The 21010-nt window shown below is 39.6% G+C and overlaps 1 protein-coding gene across 3 annotated transcripts in view; it reads left to right on the forward strand.

The window, feature by feature from the left end:
• The window catches only part of RBM46 (RNA binding motif protein 46), a 49227-nt gene extending 47846 nt beyond the window's left edge, over positions 1-1381 (forward strand). For 2 of the 3 annotated variants that reach the window (XM_060653932.2, XM_060653931.2), the window contains exon 5: positions 416-1381. In XM_060653932.2, the coding sequence (XP_060509915.1) occupies positions 416-615 (200 nt within the window). In that variant the 3' untranslated portion in view covers positions 616-1381. The remainder of the gene's footprint in view (positions 1-415) is intronic. The other variant, XM_060653934.1, reaches the window with a different exon arrangement.
• The last annotated feature ends 19629 nt before the right edge of the window (positions 1382-21010 follow it).

The raw sequence follows: 21010 nt of genomic DNA on the forward strand, positions 1-21010 counted from the left end.
TGAATTTGCTGTTTTTTATCTTTTCTCCATGGACTACCCCTTAGCATCAGAACCAAATTTAAAAGGAGCTTCATTGTGGAGCAAGAGAAATCAGAGGTTCTCTTTTTTTTTCTGTGATCAAAAAGACACAAAGCTTATAATTGAAAGATATGTAAGAAAAAGATATACAAGAATGCATTCTAGTAATATCTCTGAAGCGCTGAGTCAGTGAAAGAAACGTAATACTGGCTGATAAAACTATCAGAACTTGCAATGCAGTGAATGCTCAGTCTTTACCAGCAAAATAGTATTAGCAGGATTTCGGATGTTAGGACATTATGTTAAACTGTGATTATAGTTTTAACGCTTTGTCTCTTTGAATTAAATTTGTATCCATAAAGATGTGCAGCATAATTGTTCATGTATTTATTTACAGACTACAATTTCCGTCGCAGCTCAATAAATAGTCTTTCCCCTGTTAGTGCTACCCTCTCTTCTGCGACTCCCAGCGTGCTTCCTTATACTTCAAGGCCTTGTTCTTATCCAAGCTATCCCTTGTCACCAACAATATCACTTGCTAATGGCAGCCATGTTGGACAGCGACTATATATCTCCAATCAGGCCTCATTCTTCTGAAGAAGATATTGTAAACATGAGTATGAAAGTTTCTTTGTAAAGCATGCAAACTAAAATACTTTAGTTTCATTTTAGAATCGGGTTTACACATTTGGTTTTAAAATGATAAATATATATTTATTTCAACATAGGAAACATCAGCCGTAATTCTGAATAACCTACAGTTCTAGAACTTATAAAAATGCTAAGTTTAAAAAGTTATTCAGTGGTTACCCTTGATAAAAGTATAGCAAACTACTATTCTTTTTAAACTTTTGGGATTTTAAATACTTCTAATTCCTGAGTGGGGAATAGAACCCAGTAGTTTATGTTAAATTTTTGCATAATAATTTTGCTAAATAGCATTTCACAAATATTTAAGCACTTGCAGAGAATGGTTATACTAGATTTGATTACCAAGGATCACTATCTATATTAGATATTATAAGAATTATATAACCAGAAGCATCTAACTATTATGTAGAAAGTAATGAAGGGACAAAAGATTAAGATGCAAATTTTATGCAGTACCAAGAAAAAGCAGTATACCATTGTGGTCCTTGAAAACAACTATAAATATTTTAGTTAATTGTTATAGTAATAAATTATAATTTTGCTGTTAATGTATTTCAGGTTTTTATAGTTATGCTTCTTTTGTTTTTGACATTCACTGTATAGTTGTTTGAATAATAAGTGTTAAGGGTTTTTTAATGTTGAAATCATGTGTTGTTTAATTTTTGTACTTGAATTCAAATTCTTTGACATTAAATATGTGATGCTTCTAATACGCATGTGTTTTATTTTTGTTTATTAGTAAGCACAAAAAAAATTAGCTCTCACAATCACTTTGAGCTTTTCATGGGACCAAAGCAAAGGATATTGTATACAGAAGATTGTTAGTTTGGTGAAACACAGTAACCAAAATCGTTTTCGGGAGCCAATAGACATATTTTGTTGGTAAAGCCAGTGAAGTTTCCTTCTTTTACTTAATTAATACTTAATGAATCCAGTCATTTTGAGTGTTTAATGGTTTGGTAAGGTATATTTATAATTTCTTTTCAAAAAAAATTTTTTAATGTTTATTATTTATCTTAGAGTGTGGGAGCAGGGGAGGGGCAGAGAAAGGGAGAGACATACAGAATCTGAAGTGGGCTCCAGGCTCTTAGTTGTCAGCACAGATCCCAACGTGGGGGCTCAAATCCATGGACCATGAGATCATGACCTGAACTAAAGTCAGACACTTAACCAACTGAGTCACCCAGGTGCCCCTATAATGAATTTCTAATGATGGTTTACATAATTGAAAATGAAATGAAAATTTTTCTACTCTTAGATACCAACTGTTAACTCTGTTGATTAACTCATTCTATAGCTGCAGAGGACATGGAATTTGCATACACAGAATATGAAATAGTTGTAGATAATTTCTTCTCCTAGCTTAAAGTTTGTAGCAGAAGTTATATGGAAGGTTGCCTGGGTGGCTCAGTCCGTTAAGCGACCAACTCTTGATTTTGGCTCAGGTCATGATTTCGTGGTTCATGAGTTTGAGGCCCGCTGTTGGGCTCTGTGCTGACAGTGTGGACCCTGCTTGGGATTCTCTGTCTCCTTCTCTCCGTGCCCCTCCCCTGCTCACTCCCTCTCACTCTCAAATAAGTAAACATTTAAAAAAAAATAAAGAGGTTATGTGGAGAGTAAATTACAGTTGACCCTTGAACAACACAGATTTGAACTGGGCAGATTCACTTACACAAGGATTTTTTATACAGTACAGTACTGTAAATGTATTTTCTCTTATGATTTTTTTCTTTCCTCTAGCTTACTTTAGCGTAAGAATATAGTGTATAATACATGTAATACATGTGTGTTAATAGACTTTATATTACTGGTAAGGCTTCAGATAACAGTAGGCTCTTAGTTAAGTTTTGAGGGAGTCAAAGCTTATATGTGGAGTTTCAACTATGTGTTGGGGGGTCGGTTGGCACTCCTAACCTCCCATGTTGTTCAGGGGTCAACTTTAGTCTCATTTTTCTCACACTCTGTATAGAAGGCTCATTCCATATAACCATATGCAATACTTTCCAGGTTATTACTTTAGATTTTCTAATTTAAATGAACATAGATACTAAACCAAAATTAATTTTTTTCCTGACATAACTGTGAATTGTGTGGATTTTGCAACTTAATTACCATGATTTATAGGCTCATATCACTCCTTCAGCAAACATGGAATGTTTATTCAGTCAGCTACTGTGCTAATATCCTTGGGATACAGAGGTTACTCAGACTCCAAGCCAGAATAAACACATTACTATAGTTTTTCATAGAAATGTTTGTAGTGGTCCAAATCATCATAATACAAGATCCCACATTTTCATTAAAATACACACACACACACACACACACACACACACACACACACACAGAGGCAATTGAGAAAGCTTACCAGCCACATAGTGTATATGGAGACCCATAGTAATATGGAAAATATGTAAGCTTTGGCTTATTTCTGCCAAGTAACAGTTCTTTGAACTTGGGCACAGTTTATTGATCTGTCTGGGTCATACTCTTCCATTTCTAAAATGGCGATCTGTACGTTATAATGTTAAAACATCTGACAAATAGAAGGCACTCAAAAATGGGAGGTGATATTATTTGGATATAATTATATACATCATATACTATTAATTTCAGTGTTTCATCTCTTCTCCTTCAAGCAGAAATCTAGAAAGTCAGTACATTCATGTCAAACACTCCATTTATATGTTATAAATGAGCAATTAATTTTGTTCAGACTTCATATGAAATTTCATTTAGCTTGTGAACATAGCTGCTAATTATTTCCTGCTTTAATTCTTATAGGCTGTATAAGGCCTTTGTTTCAAATAAGGACTTCCTGAGTTCGTAGACCACAAGCTGTTATTGATAAACCTCTTAGCTATTTGATATAGCTCATTGGTCAGGGAAACAGTTCTAAAGACAGTCCTTTATCACATTATCTGTGCAAGGGACCATGGCTGAGAAGTAGGTCCTATTATGTAGCCATGATCCATTTTGCATAAAATCCCTTGTAAACAGATCAAAAGGTTATGCAGAAAGTTTAGCCTTATTCTCTAGTTTAATTCTTTTACAATGGTTGCATTGGGAAAGATTTTTCTAACTATGACTCAAAATCTAGTAGTCATTCTAGAAAAGATTGATAAGTCCAATTTAAAAAATCTGCATGGTAGGGGCGCCTGGGTGGCTCGGTCGGTTAAGCGTCCGACCTCGGCTCAGGTCATGATCTCATGGCTTGTGAGTTCAAGCCCCGTGTCGGGTTCTGTTCTGACAGCTCAGAGCCTGGAGCCTGCTTCCGATTCTGTGTCTCCCTCTCTCTCTGCCCCTCTCCTGCTCATGTTCTGTCTCTCTTGTCTCAAAAATAAATAAACATTTAAAAAAAATTAAAAAAAGTCTGCATGGCAAGAAAGTACCATTCATCAAAAGACAAATGATAAATGTGAATAAGAATTGCAAGTAATTTTCACAAAAGGCTAATCTCTAATATTTCTAAATATCAAAAAGCATCCACTGAGAGAAAAATGGATAGAATGTATGAATAGGCAGAGAAAGAGACAATGTTAAGTGAAAAAGAGCAAGTTTCAGAAATATGTGTAATATAATATGTTGTATTTTGGGTATAGAGGAAGAAAACATTTGCGTGTGCTTATATTTGCATACCAAACCGTGGAAGGGTATACGAAAAACTAAGTGATTATGAGAAAGCAGATAAGATCACACTTTAAAAGTTCCCTTTACCCCAGACACAATGTGATTATCCGTTTGTCTATCTACCTACCGATCAGGTATCTTAATTTTTTTAAGTTTATTTATTTATTTTGAGAGAGAGAGAGAAAGCACAAGTCAGGGAGGGGCAGAGAGAGGGGGAGAGAATCCCAAGCAGGCTTTGCACTGTCAGCTCAGAGCCTGATGTGGGGCTTGAACCCATGAACTGTGAGATCATGACCTGAGCCTAAGTCGTACACTTAACCAACTGATCCACCCAGGCACCCCTCATCTTTTAAAAAAGTGAAAAGACATATAACTTCTCAGAGCCAAAATGAAGATCTCTAGTGAACTATAATCTGAACACAAATACATTAGGAAAAGCTACAATGATCAGTGATAAGAAGTTCGGTTTTGAGGGGCGCCTGGATGGCTCAGTCAGTTAAGCGTCTGATTCAGCTCAGGTCATGAACTCACAGTTTATGGGTTCGAGCCCCTCATCGGGCTCTGTGCTGACAGCTTGGAGCCTGGCGCCTGTTTCGGATTCTGTCTCCCTCTCTATCTGCCCCTACCCTGCTTGCGCCCTCTGTCTCTCAAAAATGAATAAATGTTAAAGTTTGAAGGAGTTGGGTTTTGAGTAGGGATCCAGGACAAAACACACCCAGGTGGTAAATGCAACAATACAAGCAGCTATGCACTTCACTGCTTTTGACTCAACGGGTCCAGTGCATTTAAAATACATCACTAATTGTGTATGACGCATACTGAAGAAGACCCCTGGGATTTGGAACAAAGCCAGGTTCTCTGAGATGAATAATTTGCCTTTTGAGAAACACCCATTAGCTAATGATTAGGCCTTAATACAGACTACTGTGAACTGGGTTATTACTTGATCACCAAACTCATAAGGTTGAACATGTCCAGTCACACTGCTGTTAAGTAGAAATGGTGTATGACAGTCTCAAGTATTCTTATTGCCATGCTGCCATCCCTTAATCTCTTGTAACATGCAGGGTTTCTAAAATCAATTGCTTATGGGGAAAAAAAATTGGAACCCAGTATTCTAAGGATAATAGAAGTCTCCCACATCCAAATCTCTTTATGCATCCTCTAGAAACTATCCCGAACAGTAACAAAAGCAAATAAGACCACACAACATGATCCATACTTTCAGCATAACTAGAGAATACTACAGTTTCCAATGTTGATGTAAATAAAAATACATATGGGCATCAAATTCCAGGAGAGTTATTTTTTGAGCTGTTGCAACCCTTTATGGAGAGCAAGAGATGTGTCGAGGTACCTGGAAAACTACAAGAAAATAGGGATAGAGGGCCTCCGGGTGAAGTAGCCGGAAACCCACCCCAACTGTGAAACTGCCGAAAAAACAAACTCTGGTATGTCCACGCAAGCCTTGGAAAGGCAGTTTCTTCATTTCTCCAATATGTCATAGGAATAGATGATAAAGTAAGGCAGACGAACATAAAGTTTTAAAAGGTATTTATATAAGCAAAGTGTCTCTCCACATTTAAACATTCTTCACGACGATCTTTTATGCCATGATACCGACCTTCCAAAACCAGCAGTAGAAGCCATTCTCAGGAAGAATAGCAGTAGTGCTGTTACCAAGTGCTACTGGGCACTGGTGTCACTTCTCACCTGTCATTGGACTGAGTTCATCTTGAAGATCTCATGTACTCAATATGCAGACCGCTTATATTCATTCATTCTGCAGCAATGTATTTTATGCCTACTTATTCCTGTTGTAATTAGTGTTGGGTTTACAATGATGAGCGTACATTTGTCCCTCTTCTCTTGGAGCTCATAGAATAGGCAGCACTGAGAAGCCAATATATAAACGCTCTCTCTAGGTCAAACTTCTAGATTGCTTGGTAACAGAGATCTTACTGAGAACCCTAAGTGTCCACACCAATATCCAGTCCTCAATAAATTAGGTGAACACGAGGACTGCACAAAATCCTAGACAGCACAGACGTTAAGGTAAAACACTTCAGCTCTGAGTTGGTAACTAGTTACTCATTTACAAACGCGCTCTGTAAGATGTTCTTCAACTGTAAGTAACGCTTAAAAGGAAACCTTCAGAGAACATTGGAGAGAGGAATGTAAACCAAACTGTCATCTACTGAAGGATATTTGGCCCTTGAATTGAATGCCTAGGGCATCTTACGCCAGTTCCACTTAAGAGCATCTACTCTCTGGCCTTTTAAGTTCCCCAATATAGGCACTGAAATAGTACATAGTGATTAATGATCTTAGGTGTCACATAAATAATTCTGGATAATCTGGTGTGTGAACGAGCAAAAATTATTCTCTAGGCAGAGGAGGACGTGGTGTGCCAGTTAGAAAAGTAACGTGTGAAGATGGCATTGTGAGGCCGCAGAGCGCATGCAGGGAATTAGAAATTTGGAGTGGTTGGAGGGTAAACGGCAGGACTGGCAGAGGGACGAGAGCTAGGAGGGAATCTGGCGTAAGCTTGGGGAGGAAGGTAGCTGTCAGGTCATGAGGGGCCTTGTGAGCCATTTAGAGGAGCTTGTGCTTTATTCTGTAGCTCACGGGAAACCAGGTACCAAACAGCCTGCAACTGACAAAAGAATTCGCATCTCAGAAAGGCAGTTTCGAAGACAAGTTGGTGATGGTCGACGCCTTGAAAAAGCCTGGTTAGGAAGCCATGCCAGTAATCCAGGTGATAGATGACAGCAGCCTGGGCTGTGTATGACATGGCAGTTGAGCCGGAAGGAAGACGATGTACTTAGAAGATAACTTGGGAAGTGACTGGATGTAGAAGTTGAGGAAGAGGGAAGAATCCAGGGGAAGCTTTTCTTTTCTCACTTGTAAGATCAGGTGGTATCCTGGGTACGATATTCCTGGCAATTGGCTTCACGTGTGTTCTTCTTTATTCTCTCCTGTATCGTAAAAGGATGGAAGCTAGCAACTACGTTTTCCAGGATCCTTCGCACCTATGGTTCTGGACTTGATTAAGATTCTGCTCATGAACTGGGGGGGGGGGGGGGGGGGGCGGGGGGCGGCGCCTGAGTGGCTCAGTCGTTTAAGCATCCGACTCTTGATTGTGGCTCAGGTCATGATCTCATGGTTTGTGAGTTTGAGCACCATGTCGGGCTCTCCCTTGACAGCATGGAGCCTGCTTGCAATTCTCTCTCTCTACCTCTCTGTGTGCCCCTCCTCCACTTGTGCTCTCTCTCTCTCTCTCTCTCTCTCTCTCAAAATAAATAAAGAGATTCTGCTCAAGAGATGGACTCACAGGAGCTTTGGAATTTGGAAGTGAGGTAGAGGCTGTCTTCCTACTGTTGTGCTTGCTGGTGAGAAAAGTTGGATAGATGTGTGTGCTTTGAGTAGCAGATGCCCCTGTAGGTATCAGCTTTGCAGCGGGGAGGCAGTTTTGGCGGCAGCAGCTGAGGTAAGAGTATCACCAGCACCTACCTGATGTGTGAATTGCGGCTGAGCAGCGTCACTTCGAAATCTAAACTGGCCGCTGGTGGGCTCCTGACTTAGGGCTCTGTCCAGCAATTTTTGCAAGCACTCAGTTTCCTGTATTCAATCCTTTTCTGCTTGAAATATCTAGAATGGTTTCTGTTTCCCTCACTGTCTTTGGGATGGGACGGCCATCTCTACCCAATTGTTGGTTACCTTTACCACTCACTGAATATCTGAAATTGTGAACATTTTTGTGAAAAAGAGAGCTCTAAGTTTGAAACCTGTGTAGTTCAATGCAGATGAAATGTCAAATATATCTAGGCAAAATGCTTAAAAAGCTGGAAAAGAAATACCATTAGATCCTTACCTCACATGAATTATCAAAACAAAAAACCCCGACGGAGGAACAAATAAAATGTTTAAAGCTGAATACATAAACATGTGTACTCCGAGATGGGAGAATAGTCCCAGGCAGAAAATGAACCTCGAATTGTCAGAGCATTATAGGAAACAGTCCAAGCTATTTCACCTTCTCAGCCATCTCTTTAGATATTCTTGCTCTGTAACAATCAGAGAAGCCACAGCTTATTCTCCAGACAGAGAAAGAGGAAGTTTCCTGGTTCATTCTTCTTTTTGCTTGAGGTCTGGGAAGGAGAACACAATGACCGTTTCCTCTTCACCTAGATTTGTTGAAATTTATACAAAATACTGCACTTCAGTGGCCATTTTCTCCAAATTGCCTTTTCTCAGGCACCCTTTTCAGGGCAGTTTTTTCTCCTCAGCAGAAGTAATGACCTATTTCAGGATGTATCTTTCTATCACAGCTTGGGAAATTACCTAAGTTTTCCTGCTGGGGGCAGCAGCATTCTACAGTTTATGAGGAGAAGAAAAATGAAAATCTGCAATATCATAGCAACCTGGCTTGGTAAAAATGCGAGTGCTTTTTGAAAATAAAAAAGTTGCACATGTGTTTGCTTGATTCCTAGTCTATATTTCTTGGGTGAAGGATAACTATAACCTCATATATATATATTTTTTTAATAAAAAAGGACTTTAAAAGAATATGTGCTCTCTTAAGTCAATCTTAGTTAATATTTATTGCACACACAGTGTTTGGATGTCTAAAAGCATAACTGACCACCTACTATAATTTGTTTATATGAAGAACTGGAGAGAGCTACCAGGACAGAGGAAAAGGTTGAGGGAATAAATGTGATATTCGAGGAGTATAATAGGGATCACCTTCCTCATGCGTTTTCATCAGTGAAAACTTATTTATTGACTGCCTCTCATGTGTGAGGCATTGTGCTAGGTGCCAGGGATACAGAAGCGAAAAATACAGTGTTTTTTGCTTCGAGTTTAAAGAGAAAAAAAAAAATTAACGTTTGGTAAGAAAGTATTTTAAAGATTTCTTTCAGGGTGCCCGGGGGGCTCAGTTGGTTGAGTGTCTGACTCTTGATTTCGGCTCAGGTCATGATCCCAGGGCTCTGGGAACGAGCCCTGCATTGGCTCATGCTGACCGTGGAGCCTGCTTGAGATTCTCTGTCTCTGTCTCTGTCTGTCTCTCTCTGTGTTCCTCTCTTTCTCTCCCTCTGCCCCTCTCCCCTGCTCTCACACTCTCTCTATAAAAAGGAAAAATGTGTTAAAAAATAAAGACTTCCTTCAATATAATTTTTGAAATATTTGTTTTCGAGAGAGCGAGGTTGGGCACATCATTGGCATGTCACTTTATCTTTGGGCCTCGAGAAGAGAAGTCACTTTTACTCTCTTCATATTTTATCTGGTCCTCTACCACCAAATGGCAGCACCAGGAGGCCTTTGCCAGCTTGCTTTGACCTTCCTGTATCATTTGAGGCCATTTCTTAGAAAGATTTACTTGTGTGCGATTTACAAAGGGTCTTCACACCTATTTTTTTTTAAATCCTCCTTCAGACCCTGTAATATTAGCAGTACAATGAAGCTGAACTACAGTGAGATGAAGTGAATTGATAAGGCTCTTCTTTTCCTCCTCAAACCCCAGAGTGTTACCAAATGTCTTCTTAATATTTAGACCTTCTTTTTCTTCATACTATCCCTCTAGATATCCTGTGGCTAACGAAAACTCAACGCATCTGTAATCCAACTAACCACATCTCTTAGTTCCTAAAATACTGATTCTCTTACTGCCATCAGTCACATAGTCTTCTTGTACGTCCAGATATATCGTGCTTTATTTCTGGCCTGTTCAGCTGCCACTGCCATTCCTCAGAGCCTGAACTAAGTTGTTGTTGTCTGTCTGGACCATTACAGTAACCTCTAGATTGAGTCCGGTATTAAAGACTGCCTCCCATAGACAAAGTTTGTAATTATATATTGTCAGCATTGTATTTGTTTGTTGCCTATTTCCTTGAGGGCAAGGACCCAAGTGCATACAACATCGGGTATAATACGTTGACATTTCTTAATAACTGTTAGTTGAATGAATGTTAGAGTGATGGATGGCACTATAATTATAATCTTCCCACAGCCCACTTCTGATGATATCACCCTTGCCCCAAATCGTCCATGACCAACCCAGGTCTAAACTCTATTGTCATTGTCTGGCCTGCAACTATTTTTCCACTTGTCTGATGTGGATGTGGAGAAAAGGGAACACTGGTGTACTGTTGGTAGGATTTTAAATTGGTACAACTACGAAGGAAAACAGTCCAGAAGAGCCTCAAAAAATTACAAATAGAACTACCATATGATCCAGCAATTCTGCTTTTGGGTGTATATCCAAAAGGAAACAAAAACACTAATCCCAGATAGCTACACCTCCATGTTCATAGCAGCATTATTTGTAATAGTCAAGACATTGAAACAACCTAAGTGTGTATCAAAGGATAAGGGAATAATTGAGTTATAATACATATACCCAATGGAATTTTATTCAGCCATAAAAAATGAGGAAATCTTGCCATTTGCAAGACCATCATAGACCTTAAAGACATTATGCTGTGTGAAATAAGTCAGAGAAAGACAAATACTCTATGCCCTTACTTGTATTTGGAATCTCAAAACAAATTAGAAATAAACTCCTCAAAAAAGGGATTAGACTTGTGGTTACCAGAGCAGAGGGTGGCAGGAGGGGAAATTGGAGGAAGGTGGTCAAAAAGTATAAACTTCCAGTTAAAGATAAATAAGCAATACAGATGTAATGTACAACATGATGAATACAGCTAACACTACTGTATGATACATGGGAAAGCTGTTAAGAGAGTAAATCCTGAGAGTTCTCATCACAAGGAGAAATTTTTTTTCTTGTTTTTTTTCTTTTTATTGTACCTATATGAGAAGACGGATGGATCACTGAACTTACTGTGGTAATCATTTCACATTATATGTAAACCAAACCCATCATACCTTATATGGTGATGTGGGTCAATTATTTTTCAAAAAAATTGGAAAAAAATTTTCATTAAAAAAAAAAAAAAAAGGATGGGTTCTGGAGCTAGATCACTCAAGGTGGGGCTGATAACAGAGACCCATCTCTGCAAGGTGGGGTGCAGATTGCTCCCATTGGTTCTCCAATGGTTAAAACTTTTACTAGTGGTTAATTGGGATGCTGTGCTGGTGAAAAGGGTTCCACTGTGCTGGTGAAAAGGGTGCAGTGTATCAGGTATTTGAAAAGTAGGGAGGAAATTATGATTTTAAGAACAGTGGATTTTGATGACGCTGGGTAAGTTTGACTGATATTCTAGAAAATGATGATGAAAGGCTGAGAGCATTTTAATAGGCAATGAAAACTAAGTGTGAAAGCCAGAGGGCCTAGGTATCTTATAAAGAGGCTCTCATCTTCTAAAGAGGGAGCTCAGAGAAGACTGTGCAGACTGGCCTATGACTTAATTGTCAGAGTAGCTTAACTCCAGAGAGGGTTAAACTCCCAACCACAGCAGGTAGATCCCGGTTAGCACCCTCTTTGAGAAAGAAGGGGAACTTGACACATAGACTGAGTGATTCCCCTGATCCCCAAATCTTTTTTTTTATAAATTTTTAAGTATTTTAAAAATTTTTAAATATTTTAATTAAAAAAAAATTTTTTTTTAACATTTATTTATTTTTGAGACTGATTGAGAGAGAGCATGAACAGGGGAGGGTCAGAGGAAGAGGGAGACATAGAATCTGAAACAGGCTCCAGGCTCTGAGCTGTCAGCACAGAGCCTGACGCGGGGCTCGAACCCACAGACCGTGAGATCATGACCTGAGCCGAAGCCGGACGCTTAACCGACTGAGCCACCCAGGCGCCCCTAAAATATTTTAATTTTAATCGTAATTCCAGTATAGTTAATATGCAGCGTTGTTTTGGTTTCAGGTGTACAATACAGTGATTCACCACCAATTCCATACATTACTCAGCCCTCATGAAGATGAGTGTACTCTTAATCCCCTTCACCTATTTCACCCATCCCCCTACCCTCTGGGAAGGGTGGTTATCTGTTCTTTATAGTTAAGAGTCTGTTTTTTCTCTGTCTCTTTTTCCTTTGTTCATTTGTTTCCTAAATTCTACATTGAGTGAAATCAGATAGTATTTGTTTTTCTCTGACTTGTTTTGCTTAGGATTAGACTCTCTAGCTCCATCCATATTGTTGCAGTGGCAAGATTTCCTTCTGTTTATGACTGTACAATATTCCATTATATATATATATATATATATATATATATATATATATATATATATATATATGTCGTATCTTCTTTATCCATTCGTCTATTGGTGGACATGAGGGCTGCTTGCATAGTTTGGCTATTGTAAATAATGCTGCAGTAAACATAGGTGTGCATGTATCTGTTTGATTCAACGTCTGGTATTTTTGGGTAAACACCCAGTAGTGTGTAGTTCTATTTTTAATTTTTTGAGGAACCTCCCTACTGTTTTCCACAGAAGCCGCACCAGTTTGCATTTTGTCAGTACTGTTTTGATTACTACCGCTTTCTAGTATAACTTGAAATCTGAATTGTGATATCTCCAGCTTTATTTTTCTTTTTCAAGTTTACTTTAGCTATGTGGGGTCTTTTGTGGTTCCATACAAATTTTAGGATTGTTTGTTCTAGTTCTGTAAAAAATGCTGTTGGTATCTTGACAGGGATTGCATTAAATGTGTAGATTGCTTTGGGTAGTATGGACATTTTAGCAATATTTGTTCTTCTAATCCATGAGATGTAATGTCTTAATTTTTTTTGTTGTCTTCAACTTCTTTCATTAATGTTTTATAGTTTTCAGAGTATAGGTCTTTCACCTCCTTGGTTAAATTTAGTCCTAGATATTTTATCATTATTTGTGCAATTGTAAATGAAATTGTTTTCTTTTTTTTAAAAAAATTTTAATGTTATTTTTTAGGAGAGAGAGACAGAATGCAAGCAGGGGAGGTGCAGAGAGAGAGAGGGAGACACAAAATCCAAAGCAGGCTCCAGGCTCTGAGCTGTTAGCACAGGGCCTGACATGGGGCTCAAACTCATGGACCACGATGTCATGGCCTCAGCTGAAATCAGATGCTTAACCAACTGAGCCACCCAGGTGCCCCATGAAATTGTTTTCTTAATTTCTCTTTCTGCTGCTTCATTGTTAGTGTACAGAAATGTGATGGATTTCTGTACATTGATTTTTTATCCTGCAACCTTACTGAATTCATCTATCAGGTTTAGTAGTTTTATGGTGGAGTCTTTAGGGTTTTCTATATATAGTATCATGTTATCTGAGAATAGTGAAAGGTTTACTTCTTCCTTACCAATTTGCATGCTTTTTGTTCCTTTTTCTTGTCTTATTGCTGTGGCTAGGACTTCCAGTACTATGTTGAGTAAAAGCGGTGAGAGTGAACATCCTTGTGTTGTTGCTGACCTTAGGATAAAAACTCTCAGTTTTTCACTATTGAGTATGATGTTAGCTGTGGGTTTTTCATAGATGGCCTTTATTTTGTTGAGGTATGTTCTCTCCAGACCTGCTTTGTTGAGGGATTTTATCATGAATGGATGTTGTACTTTGTCAAATGCTTTTTCTGCATCTATTGAAATGCAGTTATGGTTTTTATCCTTTCTCTTATTGGTGCGATACATCACATTAATTGATTTGTGAATATTGAACCACCCTTGCATGCCAGGAACATGCCCACTTGCCTGATCCCCAAATTTTGAGTTTCCAGATTCCTCTGAACCTTCTGAGCCTGAACCATCCCTCCCCCTATTAATAGCGAGAACTCTCCCTTTGTTGGAAGGTGATGCCGAGGTGCCCCTTGGTGTCTTATCTCTCCTCCTAGCCATGATGCCTGCTTCCAGAATTAAGTCTCAACATAACCCAGCAGGATGGGCTGGGCCTGATAAAGGAGGAGAGGGAGTGTACTTCAAATGTACCGTGAGACTTACAACACATTGGCAGGAGTCAGAAGAGTATGAATGGGACTCGGTTCTGAGGTGCTTGATCACAGAGACTAGCAAAACAAAACATTGATCAGTGGAGAGTATATTGGTTTGTGGGCATTCCTTGGTGATACAAATTTAACACCTCGGCAAAGAACCCAGAAGATGGGATGAACTTGCTCCTCGGGTGGTTCCTAGATGCTGGCTGGACAGTGATGCTCAAGCCGAAATGTGGAGAGGGGAAGTTGTGGGGTGGGCAGAATCGAGACAGGGCAGTGTTAGGAAGCTTCTCCTGGGCTGTAGGCCTGGGCCTCCTTGCTGTTGAGGTCACTGCTGAACCACAGCTGCAGATCTTGCTGTGCCCCTCAGAGACTCTGTTCCTCAAACTCCTGCTTACCCAATCATGGCCTTTAGGTTTCTAAGGGCTTTCTAACTCTGGAAACCTCAACCTTGCTTTATTTGAATAGGGCAGAAGCCACTATAAATCTGCTTTGGGCTTGCTTCTCAGGTGTCTTTTTAAGGTTGATTTCCCTGTGGATCCCTCTCAGCAGATGCCCTGGCGGGGGTGGGGGGGTGGGATTCAGACCTGAGCATCAAAAGATTTTAGGCTGGAAGATCATTTGGTAGGAGATTTCAGAGAACGTGAACTGTCTCTGAAAGTGTAAGAAGGGACCTAGAAATAAAAGGTATGGTTTGAGGAACATGGAAGCAGTAGTAGAGTGTGACGGTAGAATGATGAGCCCTGGGGTGGGATTGCCACTCAGAGGCAGATGATGCAGGGCTTCAAAAACCAGGCCGAGAAGTCTGGGGTGTCACCCAGGGGTGGTGGGACAAAAAGGAGGGCTTGGTTTGAGCTGCAACAGCACCAAGTTATACCTTACTGTAGTCAGGAGAATGATTTGAAAGGGAGGATTTTATTAAGCCATTTTTATTATTTTATTTAATGTAACATTTAGTTAATACTTGTTAAACAAATATATAAGTAAATAAGCATTTAAAACTATAAATATATGTCTATATTGCATATGTTGAGTATGTAATAAATTATATTTTTATAAGCAAAAAATAACTAACATTTATTAATTAACTTTTTAGTAGAAAGCAGGTGTTGAGGCATTGTGGGTGTGGGTGTCAAAATAGCAAAGATCCCTGCCTTCCATCCAATCTAAATAAGACCTGGTATGGGGCGCCTGGGTGGCTCAGTCGGTTAAGCGGCCCACTTCGGCTCAGGTCATGATCTCGCGGTCCATGAGTTCAAGCCCGGCGTCGGGCTCTGTGCTGACAGCTCAGAGCCTGGAGCCTGTTTCAGATTCTGTGTCTCCCTCTCTCTGACCCTCCCCCGTTCATGCTCTGTCTCTCTCTGTCTCAAAAATAAATAAACGTTAAAAATAAGTAAATAAATAAATAAATAAATAAGACCCGGTGGCCCCGTGAAGCCATTGTTAAAGCTGAGCGTGCACCTTTGTTTTTAGCTGACAAAACAAAAGTGGTGGTAACGGGCATAATGACTCAGAGGTGTGTGGATTAAGAGAGAGGCTGGAGGAACTGAAGGATTCAAGGCGAAGTGGGTGCCTCACAAGGTTAGAGCCTTGGCATTGGGTGTGAACGTGGGGCACAGCAAGGGCCATCGGCACACGTTTGTAGTTGGTGGTGCAGCAGTTGCGAAATTAGCACAGCAGGCAAGAAGGTCGGGCTGCCTCCCAGCCTGGAGTGCTATTTGCCTTCCTTACCTTCCTGTCAGCATTCTGTCTTTTAAAACTCCGCTCGGTTCTCCAAAAGCCCTTCGCGATTCCAAGTTGAACCTGAGATCTCTCCTCAATTCGCTGCGTGCATGTCTAGGTTACTACCTAATTCTTTCTCCTCCAGGCGGAGCCCGCTGTGAATGCGCCTGTCTTCACCAGGGTGAAAGCAGGAAACATGCAGTTTTGCATCTTCCGTTGCTGAGCACAGCCCCAAACACCCAGAAAGTGCTCAAGAAGGATTTCTTTCTCTCATTGGAAAGTGACTCACATCCCCAGCTGAAGAACTGGTGTAGTAGTAGACTTGTGAACAGACTCTAAGTCCTGGTCTTTCCCAGTGTGCTTTGCAGTCTTTGCTAATACACGATTGTATACATTTTGCAAGGTCGGTTATTCGTGTCTGCGTGATTGCCTTTTCCTCCCGCCTTGACTTTTTTGGTTTTTTTTTTTTTTTTTTAAGTTTATTTATTTATTTTGAGAGAGAGGGTGAGAGAGAGAGAGAGAGAGAGAGAGAGAGAGAGAAGGCGTGTGCCCGTGAGTGAGCTGGGGAGGGGCAGAGAGAATCCCAAGCAGGATCCATGCTGTCAGTGGAGCCTGGTGTGGACATGACCTGAGCCAAAACCAAGAGTGGATCGCTTAACCGACTGAGCCACCAGGTGCCCCCTGGCCTTGAGATGTTAGTTTTATGTTTATCTTATCTGGTTGTAATCAATTGATTTTGGTAAATTTTCTCAACTTTTGTGGAATGAGGCAGGATACAAAAAGCTGTTTAAAAATAGCTTCTTAAAATAAGTAATGAATATGCACAACCCTTCCATTAAATATGGAGCTCTGTGAAAGGAGGCCATTATAAAGGAACATGATTGGTACTAGATTCTCCAAACTGTAGGACTAGACCTGAGAAATCTTCAGAAGGAAAAGGAAGCTGCTCTATAGGCTACGAAGTTTGGTAATCTGTAAGGACTGGGCTAGGAGCATGTTGCCGGTCTCTGCTTTTGTGTTCATGCTGGTTAAGTTTCTGAACATGTCATCCTGAACTTTGTTCTTCTTACAGCTATGAGTCGGGTAGGAACCCAGGACTCCGAATCCATTATCCATTACAGATGAGCAATGAAGGAATTAAGCCTGACTGATTTCCATAACAAGTCAAATTAAATTCCTCCTATGCAAAAGGAATAGGTATTTAAGGAGGTTCAAGTCTGCATATAAATTTAGTGATATTATTGCACCCCAGTGGGCAGATACAAAAATTCATTGATTTTACATTTGATTAACATGCGTTTCATTTACACGGCTTTGGAAGTTAAACCTTTCCTTCAAAAAAGCAGAAGAAATTCTGACAGTTGATCTGAAATTCCAAACCAACAGCCATTTTTCATAGACATGAGTGAAACTTTAATTACTTAATAGAAATTAATCGTTATGTCAATACAAGCAGATGCTTCGCCTCAATGAAAGTAGTACTCTTGCCAGCCTATGTTTCCGCATGCATAATTTCCCAGATTGATTCATTTTTTTCCAGATTGATTAATTTTATGGTTTGTTTTGGAAGTAACATCTGCTTTAGTGAATCTATCACTCTTGAAAAATTTTAACTTGTAAACATATAGCTGCATTGGCTCTCTCTTTACTGAAGGCATGTGGCCAAGCAGGTCTCCAAATCACACTGTGTACAAAATGTGGCAATAAAGTCACGAGTGACTATTATAAATAAATATTTTAAAAGTTGTTTTCAGATCCGCTGTGTGGGCCATACAAGAAAAATTAGCCTCATTATTTCACTCACTTCTTATTTATAGCCTTAAACATAATTATTCAAGTTTGTTCAACACATCCATCCCACTACCTGCAAAAGACTTTTGGACTTTTCACAAACCACACACCCTTTCTCAATTGATTAACACCATCACTGAGACTACCCTTGAAAGCTGGCTCTGCTTCTGATTCGTGTTATTGTGTAACATACTGTCTGGCTTATGGTAGTTGCGCAACTAGCATGTAAGTATCTGTGCATCTGAAGAAATTCCTCAGGAATTCCTAAACCTCTTCAGTGCAGAGAATGTATCTTACATTTATGAGATATCACATAATTTAGCAGTAATGCTCCACACCTGAATTTTGTACATTACATTTTGAGCTGGACGTGAAAACAGCTTATTTATGCAAGTCTCTCTACCATGTGTGGAAGATTTAGGTGAAAATGCATCATAGCCAAAGCAATCAATGTAATACTAACACTTTTCAGTACTATAGAACGTTTCAGTTTTTCCAAGGTCTTTAAAATGTATGATTTCATTTTACTGTCATGAAAATGATGTGATATGAACAAAAAAGTAGAGGCAGAGGAAGATGTAGGTTTTCTGATGGAGACTAAAACTTATGTAATTTGGGGGGTACTCAGTAAGAAAAAGAACAAAATTATGTAAAAAAATATTTATTTGGAATGAGGAAAGAAATTACAACAAATTAAAAACTTAAACAGATGATAAATATCATAGTCATCTTGGAAAGATATTTTTATTAATGACCTACCTAATTCACATATGTAGAAATTTTCCTTGTATATCTGGCAGTACAATCTCGGATTGACTATTTATATGACAATTTAATATAATTTTTATAGAGATATAAGAACGATAATTCAAGTTTTATTTTAGTCTGGTTGATTACTTTTTTATGGTTGATCATTGGGATACATAACATATGTGACTTACACACAGTTACATTTGTGACTCACACACAGTTGCGTTTGTGGCTCGCAGACTGCTACAGGATTGTGTCCTAAAAACCCCCAAATTGTGACAAATGCTATTTTGCTTCATTCTTAACATAAAGAGAAACACTTACGGCTCATTGATATTTGTGTAAATTGGATTATAAAATATATTACTAACAAGGGAAAAACTTGTTTTGACTTTGTCAGTGCCCTCCAGCAAGTGAAGAATTATTATTATGTTTTCCTAGTAACTAAAGTCATTTAAATAAAATCATTCTATAAATGGCGTGTAAGTTAAACATTATACAAAAGTAAAAAATAAGACTTCACATCTCAGAAAGAGGTATAGAATTTGAGTGACTATTTAACTTTTCCTCATCTTGCTTAGTCCTGAAGAATTTTGAGACAGTCCTGATTGATTCTTACAATGCACCCTATGAAACACATTTTAAATAGGTGGGGCAATGAGGCAAAGGAAGAGAAGGCTATGGGGAAGCCAGATGAGACCAGGACAATGACTTCAAACAAAGATAATATACTAAAGATCCTGCGGTCCGTGAGTTCGAACCCCGCATCGGGCTCCGTGCTGACTGCTTGGAGCCTGGAAGCCTGTTTCAGATTCTGTGTCTCCCTCTCTCTCTGCCCCTCCCCCGTTCATGCTCTGTCTCTCTCTGTCTCAAAAATAAATAAACGTTAAAAAAATTAAAAAAAAAAAATCTCATTAAAGATCCAAGCCTCGTGCCCTTGAATACTGTATTGGTTGAGCAAGTTACTCAACCCCTCTGAACCTTTGTTTTCCTCTCATCTATAAAATGAGGACATTAGTAACAGCTACCTCATGGGGTTTTTGTGTGAAGATTGAATCACTTAATATATGTAAGGTACTAATATTAGGTAATATTGTTCCTTGGATTGGAAGCTTCAACTAGAACTAAGGTTTACTATTAGTAACTCCTTAAAATAATGATCAGCAGACAATAGATTTTTTACAGTGTAGGTTGTTCTACTCGGCTGTTCAAGTTTCTTCAGAATAATAGAACCAGAACAACCTACCACAACGATAATTTTTCTTTGTGCTGCGGCAATAACTGGGTGATGTCTGTCTGAAGTCAGCTCGAAGGTCTGATTTTTTTTTTTTTTCAACTTTTTAAATTTATTTTTGGGACAGAGAGAGAGACAGAGCATGAACGGGGGAGGGGCAGAGAGAGAGGGAGACACAGAATCGGAAACAGGCTCCAGGCTCCGAGCCATCAGCCCAGAGCCCGACGCGGGGCTCGAACTCACGGACCACAAGATCATGACCTGGCTGAAGTCGGACGCTTAACCGACTGCGCCACCCAGGCGCCCCTGGTCTGATTTTGTTTGAAGTGGAGTTCTGTCCCATAGCCACAAAATACTTTAAAATGTACTCTTTCATGGCTACCTGCATCTGTTAGCCACATTTCAGAGACAAGGGGGAAGGTGGAGAGAGACATAGAGGAAAAGACGCGTGTCACTGTCTTCTTATTTGTTATTGTCATGCAGTCAGTGGCTGTCCTACTGGTTACTGTTTCCCAGTACATCCTGCAATGCTAGCACGCAGTATAGACCCTCAGGAGATGTCTGTTAGGCTTGAATTTAGTGATCGCGAATGTAAGATAAGAAAGTGTGCTCCAACAGTCGGTTTTGTTTTAAAGAACCTATTTCCAGCTATCTTTTCCTAGGCAGTTGCACACTTTATTAGCTTCTAATGGAAATATTGAAATAAGAAGCTTTGCAATTTATTTTTAAAATCTTATTTTATTGATTGATAATAAAATGTCTTTTCCAAAAGGCGTTTATGCTAGTAGAGTGGGGGAGGCAATTGAAGAATAGGTGAAGTTTCTGCCAGTTACTCCGCTCCTCTCTTAACCATTGTCTTCATCTGCTTATTCTTTTTTTTTTTTAATTTTTTTTTAATGTTTATTTATTTTTGAGACAGAGAGAGACAGAGCATGAACAGGGGAGGAGCAGAGAGAGAGGGAGACACAGAATCTGAAACAGGCTCCAGGCTCTGAGCTGTCAGCACAGAGCCCGACGCCGGGCTTGAACTCATGGACCGCGAGATCATGACCCGAGCTGAAGTCGGACGCTTAACCGACCGAGCCACCCAGGTGCCCCATTCATCTGCTTATTCAAAACTGGATTGCTGATGTATCTGCTTTCAGGTGTGCAGGAAAGGAAAAGGGGCCAAAGTCTGGAAGGGCCAGCTTGTCTATAAAAAGGAGCTGACACAGAAGTTGTACACGCCCCTTTCTCTCACCTCTCATTGGCTCAAGCTGTCGCAAGGGAACACCTGGCTGCCACGGAGACATAGAATTGTAATTGTTGGCTAGGCAGGCGTATGTGGGGAAAGAGC

Source organism: Panthera onca, chromosome B1 (genome assembly GCF_046562875.1).
Source record: "Panthera onca isolate mPanOnc1 chromosome B1, mPanOnc1 haplotype 2, whole genome shotgun sequence".
Classification (NCBI taxonomy): domain Eukaryota; kingdom Metazoa; phylum Chordata; class Mammalia; order Carnivora; family Felidae; genus Panthera; species Panthera onca.